The sequence below is a fragment of the Centropristis striata genome, chromosome 19 (assembly GCF_030273125.1).
Source record: "Centropristis striata isolate RG_2023a ecotype Rhode Island chromosome 19, C.striata_1.0, whole genome shotgun sequence".
In the NCBI taxonomy this organism is placed as follows: Eukaryota; Metazoa; Chordata; class Actinopteri; order Perciformes; family Serranidae; genus Centropristis; species Centropristis striata.
In genome coordinates, this window is record NC_081535.1 from 28,074,107 (window position 1) to 28,086,811 (window position 12,705).

Consider the following 12,705-nt stretch of genomic DNA (forward strand, 5'->3'; position numbering starts at 1 on the left):
TATAACAATCTGAGTTGGGTCAGTCTGCATAACGAGTACTTTAATACTTTACTTTTGATACTTTAAGAACATTTTGATGCTGATATTTTTGTACTTTTGCTTCAGTAAGTTTTGAATGCAGGACTATAACTTGTAGTGGAGTAATTTCACATTATGGTATTATTACTTTTACTTAAATAAGGGATCTGAATTCTTTTTTCACCACTGTAACATTGTTTTACCGCCACTCGAAACAGCCCAAAGTAAATTTTTGTAAACATAATTTTGTAAATATTATATGTTAAAATATTATATCTGAATAATAAACCTGTTTATTTTTCTGTAATTTCTTTTTTTTTGAATGGTTCTTTATCGTACAAGAAAAGCCAGTGAGATTTGACATTAACACCTATTTGTGTTAAGGTTTGATGGTCTAGCGCAGGTGACGAGGGGAGCGGTACTGGACAACATGTTTATGGGAGGAACTTGCATCATCAGGAGGCCTCAGTCCACACTGATCTACCATAGAGTCCCTCACAACTTTGAGGCCTTTGAAATTAAGGTAGTTTTTTTGTTTGCAGTATGTCATTTTTACAGCCCTTCAGTAAAGCTAACCGTGCTCCAGATCTGAATTGCCCTTAACTCTCATATTAGCCCGTTTCATAAATTATTGGTAAAAAATTCAAACCCCCACTGCCAAACAGAAATCAACTCACATCGGCATAATGTTGGGCTGAATGGCTGAATTGAAATGAATTGAAATTATTGTCCCCTACATAATTACCCAGATTAAAGCAAACCATAGTTTAGACCAGAGGACTAGTGATTAGTAATGTGCCAATCAAGCCTCATAAACCATTTTCTTTCTTTTCTGAGCCCACTAGAATGCACTCTCTGTTCAACAAAGGGCTGACTCAGGCTCACACTTAGGCTGTCCCAGAAGATAAAGAAAATGGATTAAGAAAATGGTTCATGCGGTTGTATTGGCACATCACTGCTGTTATGTGTGCCAAAGTAGTATTACTGCTGTCTTGTTTTTGGCCTGGTGATTAATTGCATTGCAATTACATCTCAAAAATGCTTTAATGCAACATTTAACTTAAGGTTAGTTGACTCAGCTCCTTCAGGCTTTAAACAGAGGTTTTGATCCACAAAACCTGCCGTTTCTCTGTTTCTTTCTTTGTTTTATCAAAGTTTTAATGTTGGTAGTCAATAGCCCCTTTCATAGTGCGGTCCCGCAAATGTGCCACTATATTGCCAGAAAGATCTGTGCCAGCTTTTCGCCTTAGGGCGTTCATAGTGATCCCACGAAGGCGAGATATTCTGCCCTTTCATAGTGCAGTCTGGCGTCGCAGAACGAGGTGGGAGGAGTCGATATGCAACAGAGCAGCAGTAGTGTTGCACAGTACCACAGTGCTAATAGGCTAACAGTTAGCTCTGTAGCAGTACAGTATGTATGTGCTGCAATAGTATGTGTTCAGTTAGCAACTTCTGTTTGTTTACAACAAGCAGCAGACACTGTGCACAGTTAGCGACAGCAGCCGCAGTTGTTGTGTTGCTGCTGAACAGTGATTCGATGACTGTCGGACCAAGTGGGAGGTGTGTCTGAGACGTAACACGCAACATCAAATATTTTGCTTTCCATGATGGCCTGTTCATAGTGGTCCCGCTTCCAACACTCCCACTCATTTTTCGCCACTGTGACTACCTTGGAAGGCGGAAAATTGGTGAGATCACTTGATCCCGACATCCCACTTCTGGCGGTGTCATAGTGCAGGTGAGACGTTACAGAGCCCTAAATATCCCGGCATGAAACGGCACTATGAAAGGGGCTTTTGCCTCTGAACCCGCCTCCAGTTGCCTGCCCTCCATCTGAAAAACACACTTTAGTATGACATATGTGCAAAATGGTTTTACATTTTTGTTTATGTTTGAGGCTTTATTGGCACATCACTTAGATATTGGTAAGAGTCTTGGTCATTATTGCCGTCTGCTGTAGTCTGCTGTTTTTTTGTCCACTAGGAGAAGCCATAGTTTTCATTTTCATATGCTACACATAGAGGCTTCAAGAGAATATAAAAAGTGTTCATCAGTGGTTTGTGGCAGATCTCTTCTCAGCTTTGGCTTTGTTATTACTCTTCTTGTTGGTATATACAACTTTACTCTGGTTAATGGATTTGCTTGTGCTTGTAAAGGTTGCAGAGCTGAACGACTTCAGCACCGAGCCCAAGCCACTGAAAACCGAAACCATCAGTGTGAAGAATTCCCGTTCGTCTGCAAGTCAGCAAGATCCATCTCGTGGAACCCTTTTTCTCCCAATTCTTTTTTTCCTCCATAGAAGCTCTCGGAGTTATGTCAGCTCCAACAAGGAAGCTTTTGAAGCTTCAAAGAAAACGGTGAGTCTAAAACAACAACGCACAAATGTGTCATTTTTATATGTGTGGCAACGTTCGTCTACATAATGCATTCCCTAATCCTATATAACCCTAACCTTGACATAAGTAGACAAAATCTCCCCATTTCACAAAAATGTCCTCACTCTCACATGTGAAATGTGGTGCCCACAGCATACTATAGGTACAAAAGCACACACACACACACACACACACACACACACAAATCCATGCACACACAATGCTGGTTGCAAATAAACTTCTTAATTTCCTATCTTTCTTCCGTAGGACTCCAAGTTTTTCCGAGTGCACCAGGTTCTGCCTACATCCACGTTCAAAGTCAGGAATTACAAGGACCTTGTCCTTACACTGCCTTTTCTCCAGTTCCTTCACGCTCTTCCTCTGGACTACAACTACCCGCTCTACAGAGACATCTTCCTGCGCTTCGGGACGCACTACTACAGCTCAGGGAAACTGGGAGGCCACTATGACCTGTTGTACCAGTATAGCCGAGAAGAGCTCCGAACCACAGGTACAACAGCACTGCCAGGTGGTCAAAAGTCAGAATGACTCCCTGGACTCTGGAAAGTCAAATTTTGGAAAAAGTCAATTACAGTCATACATACTTAGGTCACATAGAATCCACAATGCAAACTTTAGTAGAAACATTTACAAGTTATGTTGGTATCTAGCTGCAGGTTGTATCTTCAAAGTAGTAATGTCCCAATGAAGCTTCATGAGCCATTTTCTTTATTTTCCACTAGATGGCGCTCTCTGTTCAACAAATGGCTGAAAGCACAATTAATTACCATAGCTTGAGCCTTTTTCTTTAAATCAAGAGCGCCATCTAGTGGGCTCAGAAAATAAAGAAAATGGTTCATGAGGCTTCATTGGCACATCACTATATATACTATACTATATTTCACCTTACCGCATTGAAATGTCAAAACATTACTAGAACTATCTTACATATTTGGCTGAGTTGTGTACCTAAATTTACTTACAATGGCCAAACCCAGGGAAATCAGTCATTTTAACCAAGAACATGTGGCCTGTGGCCATATTCACAGGTGTCGATTGTGTGTTATCCCCTTTATGCGTGCCACAAATTGTCAAAAATGTTTATTTTATCCAGTTTTAAGCAATATTCTGCGATACACTCATGAAGACTTAGGTCTTCATTTTTTTACTTTATATTTTAACTGGATGAAGAAAGTTTTTGGATGTCCGGCACTTAAATTATCAGAGAAACAAGAGAGACAGAAAGTTTTTCAGAGACCACTGTGTATCCAGTGTTTTTACTGGTTTTAATCATTTGGAGAGGAAGTGACCGCTTCAGATAATTCTGCTCCCAATAAAAACTGATTGCAATTGCTATGTCTTTTGCTATTGTTTTAATTGAGATAACCTTAGCAGCAGAAAATGTGATTGTGTCTAGTTATGCTAAAAATAATATTACCAGATTCTTATCTTCATGGACAAGACAATTGTTAACAGGTTGGATTATAAATTGTTAAAGTGAAAGAACCCCTAAATGAGTGGACTGAAAACAGGGCTAAAATAAAATAAAATCAATTTAAATAGCATAGTAGTGTAGTAGTAAAGTGCTTTATAAAAACAATAGTTGTTGCTTTGTTTCTACCCTCTTGCTCTCCAACAGGTGAAACAGAAGAACAGTTCAAAAGCTGCATGGGGAAAGAGACCACCTGGTCCATCATCCTGTACACAGAGCACAGCAGTGTAACCCGATGCAAGGACAACAGAATGACTGAGAAATATGAAGGTTTCATACAAAATCTGCCCGAAAGCGCATCTTTATTCCAAACTCTACTGTTCATAGCTTACTGTGTGAAATGATCTTACTATCACCATGCACTTTCCTTTATTCAGTATTCATTAAACATTTCTTTGGTCCAGGCTCATACATTCAGTCATCAGAAAAGTCTTTCTCCATGGTGAAAGGAGGTCGACTCAGAGAGGCAGCGGCTCTGGCCTGGGAGAGGCAGGGCCCAGCTCCGGGCCGAAAGGCCTACAGTGACTGGGCTAAGTCAGTCATCGAGAACCCTGCTGTGGTTGAATTTGAGGTTAAACCAAACATCACTGAAATGTCTTTAATTCTAGGTAACATTCAAAAAGAAAAAAAACAAATTTGGTAAATCTGACGTTGTGTTCACATGTGTGTGTTTGTCCAGGACCATCTCATCATAGATCTGGTTCGGGGGATCCCATGTGCTGTCACAAAGAGGAGACATCTCAGGAAGGCCCTGCTGCAGTACCTGGATGAGTTTGATACCTGCAAGTGTTCACCCTGCCCCAACAATGCCATGCCTTTTCTCTCCGGCACTGAGTGCAAGTGTATTTGCCAAACTGGCACATTTGGCTCTAACTGTGAGCAACGAGCTCCCGACTACACTTCAGGTACAGCAGGACTGCATAACAACACACTATGTTTGATGTTCAAGTTAAGTTGCTGGGAATGATCAATAAAAGGGTAGAAAACTAAAGTTCAGCATTGTTACCAGCCACTACAGCAAGGTATGTATTGTTTTCACCTTGCGATTTTTGTCTCTCTGTCTGTGGACAGATTTAGTTTCTGCAATGGCGTTGCAAGGTTTGGAGGTGGGTGCAGTCCCAGCAAGGCAGCTGGAAGTAGGGGGCAGGAAGCAGGGATATTACTCAGCAGCCCTTTGAATTCGAGTCATAGACTGCACCCATTCGTTTGTGAACTGCCTGTTCGAGTTCATCGTTAAACTCGTCGATATCTTCTTTTTTGTATGTCGCCATCTTGTTTTCGACACCACACTACACGCCATCTACACCGGCAACCTGACTGAGCAAAGTCACTGCTAATTCATGTTAACATCAACTGGAGCATTATCTGGGATGTTATTTTGGCGAGCAAAAGACAAAAACAAAATGAATGTTACTTAAAACGAACACCTGACTTCTTGGAGTGTCTGTTAGTACAAAGAAACGCTAACCAAGACATTTTTGAATTAAAAAAATGTTCAAATAGACTGTCATTAAGTGAAAATACAGTGTGAAAGGGTCAAAGTTATGAGACAAAACCCAACGAAAACACGGACAATGACAAACAAGTTAACAGCTAATTAAAGCATTGTTCCGCTTCCCTCCTGATGACGGCTCACCTTGTTAACCACCTGTCAATAAAAGGTAGCCACGGCCCAAATCATACAATTCTTCATCATCTATTGTCTTCTAAATTGGACCATGATTCACACAACTAACATCATATTGTCGTGAAGAAGATTTTTTACTAGCGATTGACGCCATAGTGTTGTAGAGGTAATAAATCAGCTGAGAAGTTGACTCGTTTTGTATTGAGATAGATGGGACCAAAATGCTTCTGCAACCGCTTCTAGCGATGCATGTTGGAATTTTTGGTATAGTGCAGGCTAAAGGCACTTTCGGGTTTGCCTCACTGCTCAGACCCTGAGGTTGTTGCCTGATTAGAGTGTAGCAACACTAGTCCACTTGATGGCAGTAATGCACCTCGAAGCTGGTCTGCCAGTTGTCAGTGGACAGATCTTGGATGTGTCCAACACTTTAATAATGTGTGATGTGAAGAACACTGCAACAGTACTAGACTTTTATGCTAAAATATGTACACAGTACACAGTCTGTACTAGAGAACAAACGGATTCTAACGCAGCTTAGTTATGTTCGCACTGGACATGTTTGTGTGTCATATCTACAGACGCGCAGGATGGTTACTGGAGCTGCTGGGGGTCTTGGAGTAGCTGTGGAGGCTCAATGAAGAGACATCGGACTAGGCGGTGTGATAACCCAGCCCCCCTCGGAGGTGGGGAAACCTGCAAGGGTCCTGCCAGAATTGAGGAGACATGCCATATCTCCATCTTTGAGAAGTAGGCCAACAATTTGTTTAACACGTGTTACTGCTGTAAGAGCAAAGTCATTGTTGGCAATTCCAATACCACAAAGCCCATGGAAGATAGTACCTTAACTTAACACTGCATTATAATCAAATTAAAATGTTTTTCCTTAGTGAAATGTTGACATTGTTTACCATTATCAATTGTGTTATGATATATGCAACCAATATGCACTACTACTGCTACAGACATTAAAAAATGTCTAGGCTGGATGTTGGCTTCAATGTGGATGTACATCAGCGCTCAAAAGTTTGGGGTCACCAAGAAAATGTCTATGTAGTTTTCCATTGAAACAAACAGTTTTATTCATGAAATGAGTTACAAAAATGGATTAAAAATTTAGTAAAGACATTGAAAAGGGCAGAAATAATCATTTAACCTGTACAAATCTCCAGCGTTACCTCTAGATGCTCAACTAGCCTGAAGAAGGATAATTTTTATTGCTTCTCAAATCAGCACTAAACAGTTTTCAGTTGTGCTAACATAATGCTCAGGTGTTTTAATAATCAATTAGCCTTTCAACACTATAAATGTGGATTAACACAATGTGCCACTGGGACACAGGAGTGATGGTTGCTGACAATATATAATAGATATTCCATAAGAAAATCAGCCTTTTCCAGCTTTAATAGTCATTTGCCACATTAACAGTGTCTGTTATTTTATTTTTTAAAATTGTGCTTTTCTTTAAAAATAAGTAATCCCAAACTTTTGAGCAGTTGTGCATATAACACTGGATTTACTGTGTGTTTATGTTTTTGTGTCCAGAAAGGACACCTGTGACAATGATGATGACTTCACTGTAGGCTGGAAGGACGAGCTGCCTCCTGGTGTTCAGGGCTGTCTGAGGCCACAGAGGCCCACCAACAGCTTCCTAAGGGTAAACACGAACCATCCAGTTAGTTTATTGTTTATTTGGATCGTCATTGCAGGAGTTGTTACCCAGGTAAAAGTTTACAGGTAATCTTCCTGGGGCCCATATTAAACCAAAAACCAAGCAGCAACCAGAAAAAGTTCCTTAAACTTGTATTCTTTGTTAATGTCCAGCAGGGGGCGACTCCACTGGTTGTTAAAAGAGGTCTGAGTATATGAAATCTAATAAAATAATTTATAGCCCAGTATTACAATTGGAAAGGCAATAGTGACAAAGCAGTGAGAAATGCAAGAAATTGGGAGGACACATATAATACCAAGTACTATTAAAAAAATCTAAACGAAGGGTTTATATTTGCATCCTTACTCTAATTTTCTGTATTTATTCACTTGCTCTGGCAGAAATCAAAGCAGTATTATAACTTTGGTGAGGATGAGGAGTTCCAGTGCTTCACTGGCTTTGAACTGGATGGTTTTCAGTACATCAACTGTCTTCCTGATGGGACATGGAGTCAACCAACTGGAAGTTGCCTCAGTAAGTTTTTTCCACAGACAACTGAACAGTGATCAAATAACTGCTAATTTTGTTACTCATTGTTTCACCATTCATATCTGTCCTCCTGTTGCTTTAGGGAAACTGTGCCTTCCACCTGAGATCCCTGATGGCATGACGCTGTTCCCCACCAAAGAACAGTACAGAGTGGGGGAATCGGTGGGTTTGAACTGTGACGAGCCGAGCCTAGCGCCGGTGCCAGCAGGCTTCTATAAATGCAGCGACAGCCTCACCTGGGAACCTCCATTACCTGCTGACTTACGCTGCTCTGACGGTAAAGTAGAATACTCTGTCGGAGTCATGAAACATTGGGAAACCCATCCAAACCCAAAACTTTAAATCCAGGTGTGTCACAGGAGCTCAAAACCTTAAAGAAAGTAGGATTCCCATAGTTCCGTTAAATAAATATACACAAGAGTTAGAGCTATGATTGGGTCCAAAGAAAATCACATGGTAGCAACTCAATGCATTAAGGCATGTAGACATGGTGAAGACGACCTGCTGAAGTTCAAACCGAGCATCAGAATGGGGAAGTTCGGTGTCGGAGTTCTGGACAGTTCTGACCTTAGAATAGATAGTAATATTACTACGCACGTATTTACTGGCTTTTTCAAGAAACAAGATGAAGTTGGTTTCTGATATGCCCAAGGACCATTGTTTTGTGGGTGACCTTTTAGTGTACACATAGTTTTGTGGAGTAAAACCTTGTATTTTCGTGACCCTGCCAGCTTGCAGGCACTATCTTGCCTATGATTGGAACCAGCCAAAACTCTGACACCGGAGCTCGGAAAGTAAGCTTAGAGCTTTTCATCCACTACACTACTGGCAAGTGTTTTATACAACTTATTGTACATAATCACGAACTATCCCTTTAAATGACTTTAGACAAGTTGTGGTTGTTGGTGCGAGACAGGCTGATCTGAGTATTTCAGAAACTGTTGATCTACTGGGATTTTCTCTAGGGTTTACAGAGAATGGTTCGAAAAAAAGAGAAAATATCCAGTGAGCCTTGTTGATGGCAGACGTCAGAGGAGAATGGCCAGACTGGTTCAACAGTAACTCAAATAACCACTTGTTATAATTAAGGTCTGCAGAAGAGCATTTCTGAACGCACAACACGTCCAACCTTGAAGCAGATGAAGACCACACCACCACTTTATTAGGTACAGGTAATAAAGTGGCTGGTGAGTGTATATGTATATAACTCAAAGGACTCTCTTGTGTATTTCCTGTGTGCAGAGCAACCATTTGTTCCTGATGCCCAGTGTGGTCCAGGACAGAAACAAAAGGGATCTAAATGTGAATGTATTGAACGAGAGAGCTGTCTGTAAGTTTTTTATGAACTTTTTAACTATGCTTTTTTCTTTTTCTTTACATTTTATGAGCATTTCATTTAAAAACAAATAAAGGTTATTATTTGAAGGGCTGTCAATTACATTTTATCTGTTGTGTTTTATGAAAGGTTATTTTTAATGAAAACAAATGTAAAATAAATTTGGGTGTTTTACGTGAAACAACAGCTACGTGATATAATCAGTTATTATTGTTTTTATCAGCAACTTAATGACTTACTGTGTGCATGTGTGTGTGTGTGTGTGTGTGTGTGTGTGTGTGCAGTTCACATCCACCAAGTCTCTGCGTCCTGAACACGAACCTTGGTGTCACCGTGTCAGTGTCCCTGTGCTCCTTCAATGCTGGTCGTTGCCACGGTGATCCGCTCTTCTTCGTCGCCGAAGGTGTGTGTGACTCGGTGGACGCGGCCAAACTGGAGTGGGCCAAGTTCAGAGCCAATATATCCTCTAAGAGCTCAGTCCAGCAACCCTGCGATCTCGACACGTGTTATGAATGGGAGACCTGCTCTGGTGAGTTTGTCTGATATGAAACCATTTTTATATTCAGTTTATGGTTTCAAAAACAGTTTTTTTTTCCAAGACCAATTTCAAGTTGACCTCAAGGCACTTTTTTTCCTTATCCAGTCACATAATGTCACTAGGGTTTCAAAGGGGTGGAATATGTCCGGTAAATTTCCAGAAACTTTCCATGGGAAGTTAAACTGGGCAATTTTGGAAATATTCTGCATAAAAAAACATGACATGTCAACAGATTTATTTGTAAGTAGAACTTTATCAAGTTTAACTATTGTAACAATTAGTTTGATATTACTCTGAAATTAAAATTTAAACTCAAATTGATTGTGATTAAAGATTATGCTAAAATATATGTTCCCCAACTATATTCAGTACCTTCAATTTTGCAAATTCACGGTTTGTTCCCGTAAATTCCCCTGGAAAGTTTCCAACTTCTACAATTCACGGAACTTTGCAACCCTAAATGTGGCACTTCCCGGTGTTTCCAGTCAATGTTAAAAATGTTAAACAAATGTGGTTTTAATATTTGTAGACTTCACATACACTACCCGTCAAAAGTTTGGACACACCTTCTTATTCAATGTTTTTTAATTATTTTTGTATTATTTTCAACATTTTAGATTAATACTAAAGACACCCGAACTATGAAAAGACACGTATGGAATTATGTAGTAAACAAAAAAGTGTTAAACAAACCAGAATATGTTTTATACTTTATATTTGTTGACAGCTTTGCACACTTCTGTTGTTTTCTCAGTCAGCTTCATGAGCTGTTCAGCTGGATGGTTTCCAGTTAACAGGTGCACCTTGTCAAGAGTTATTTTGTGCAATTTCTTGCCTTCTAAATGTGTTTGAGAGCATCAAGGCAAAAGGTTAAAGGTTACTCTGAAGAATCTAAAATATAAAACATATTCTCGTTTCTTTGACATTTTTTGTTTACTACATAATTCCATACGTGTCTTTTCATAGTTCTGATGTCTTCAGTATTCATCTCCAATGTAGAAAATAATAAAAATATAAATAAAACCCATTGAATGAGAAGGTGTGTCCAAACTTTTCACTGGTACTGTATATTAAACTATTCTCCAAACTCACATCTGTTTTTCAGCATCTAAGAAGTGTGAATGCAAAGTTGGTCGGGACTGCCCCCGAGATGGACCGCACACGTTCTGCTTGAACCTGACCAGAACACAGCGGACCCGCAGCATGAACCTTTGTTCTATGGCCGCCCTCAAATGTATCAACTATGAGTTTGAGATTCTCAATGAAGGCGATTGTGAGTCCAGCTGATCCTTCAAAAGCTTTTCTGTGCTGTTGTACTCTGAATTCGTCTCACACCTGGCCTTATAGTCATTCGCACATCTTTCATTGTATATTCTTTAAAAATGTACATCTATAAAAGAGACTGGTCAGCAGGTTTACTGGGGTCCAAGAACCTGAAGCAACTCCTAACACCTAACCAGAGTGATGGGAAAGCCAAGTCTTAAATTTGGCTTAAACAGGTGGTTTAGGATTCACGCATATACTTGGGTGGGCTGCAGTTAAAGTACACTTTCCGAGCAGCAGGAGACAGTGGGCAACAAGTCATGTTATATACAACTTTTTCAAGAAGAGCATTATTGGATTTTCACCAACTTTGCTATAACAATACTGGAGGGTTCCAACTCTAAATGTAACATACTGCCCCCTAATTTTTGGAATGGTTAATGCGGGGTACATATTGGATGTGCATAACAAATTTGCGTAATTTGGAGGATTGGTGATTTGGAGCGAAAAGCACCATTTGATGTTGGTTAGTATGACTAGACTGCAGGATAAACTGGGTAGGAATGTTACCTGATATAAGAGGGAAACATTCTGTGTCAGATGTGTTGGACCAATAGTAAATTTGACACAAATTTGTCTGCAGCAAAGCATTTATAGTGACTGGGCCGCTATTGTCAAGCTGCAACTAGTTTATCAAGGTCCAATTCAACAAAATCTCATTGTGCTTTATGATTGTGCTTGATTTTTTATCTTTGTCTTTGTGAATAAACTGAATTGAACTTTGCTACACTGTATATGATTTCATTTGGAGGGTTTATTAATGAGATAAAGGGGCCTGTTTACATGATCTATAGCAGATGGTCTAAAGTGCACAGTGCAAGTGCATATAGGTTGTGTCCTTCTCCACATTTGCAAAATAAATGGCGAAAGGAAGATGCATTTAGTCTATGTTTGTATTTAGCCTCTATACTTAGATTTGCATCTCTCTTCATTGACTTTGTATTAAAAGAAGGACCCTCTTTGTCTAATCTGTCTGTTAGAAAACAACAAATAAATGTCTAAAAGCTGCCGTGTGGTAGTGTGTAAAGTACACATAACTAAGTTTTTCTAAGCTTTCTAAACAAACTGAAAAAAACTGAATATGATTATATGTATACAGATGATAGACATCAGCAGTTACAATGGGGAATCCTCTACGATCCTGAAACTCAATATATTTAATGCTAACTTACTTATGCAGTGCATTTTGTCCCTAAGTCATATATCTAAAGTCAGTTTTAGGCTAACTACATTACTGTAAGTTAAACTAAGCATCTGACAGGATGTAACTCAAGTTGTACTAGAATATGGATAAATTAGAAAGCTATGCAGTATTAGGGGCCTTAGCTTGCTAACACATAGCTAACATTAGCTCGCTAACACATAGCTAACATTAGCTCGCTAACACATAGCTAACATTAGCTTGCTAACAGCTAACTTGTCTTTTCTAGTAGACAGAGAGGGCTAAAATAATCACGTTTAAATCTAATGGTTTTAACTAGAAACATTCGATTATGTTGACATACTGTAGGTCAGATAAAAAAATACTGTTATAAGCTTAAATTTCCATTTAGTAAGTTAGAAATCAGAGTCAGAGTCTCTGAAAAGAGGCCTGCTGCTGATAAAGCATGGACATGTTGTAATTGTGATACCTAGTTTAATTAGGTCAATTACTTAAGTTTTTAGTGTTTTTAGCCATAAGGGCTTTCTGACGATGCTGATATCGAGCTTTGGTCACATTAAGCCTTGTGATCAGATGAAAAGCCTCTCAAACATCTGTGACATGGCATCACTGTGAATCTTGTAGTTCCTTTTTGATT

The 12,705-nt window shown here is 39.5% G+C and overlaps 1 protein-coding gene across 1 annotated transcript in view; it reads left to right on the plus strand.

Annotated features, from left to right (window-relative positions):
- Positions 1 to 11,907, plus strand: part of c6 (complement component 6) — a 30,825-nt gene extending 18,918 nt beyond the window's left edge. The window contains exons 11-23 of the mRNA XM_059357678.1: positions 403 to 541; positions 2,175 to 2,375; positions 2,661 to 2,904; positions 4,033 to 4,155; positions 4,290 to 4,456; positions 4,565 to 4,790; positions 6,091 to 6,259; positions 7,055 to 7,166; positions 7,562 to 7,694; positions 7,792 to 7,986; positions 8,952 to 9,039; positions 9,330 to 9,574; positions 10,689 to 11,907. Of these exons, the coding sequence (XP_059213661.1) occupies positions 403 to 541; positions 2,175 to 2,375; positions 2,661 to 2,904; positions 4,033 to 4,155; positions 4,290 to 4,456; positions 4,565 to 4,790; positions 6,091 to 6,259; positions 7,055 to 7,166; positions 7,562 to 7,694; positions 7,792 to 7,986; positions 8,952 to 9,039; positions 9,330 to 9,574; positions 10,689 to 10,870 (2,224 nt within the window). The 3' untranslated portion in view covers positions 10,871 to 11,907. The remainder of the gene's footprint in view (positions 1 to 402; positions 542 to 2,174; positions 2,376 to 2,660; positions 2,905 to 4,032; positions 4,156 to 4,289; positions 4,457 to 4,564; positions 4,791 to 6,090; positions 6,260 to 7,054; positions 7,167 to 7,561; positions 7,695 to 7,791; positions 7,987 to 8,951; positions 9,040 to 9,329; positions 9,575 to 10,688) is intronic.
- Positions 11,908 to 12,705: the final 798 nt, after the last annotated feature.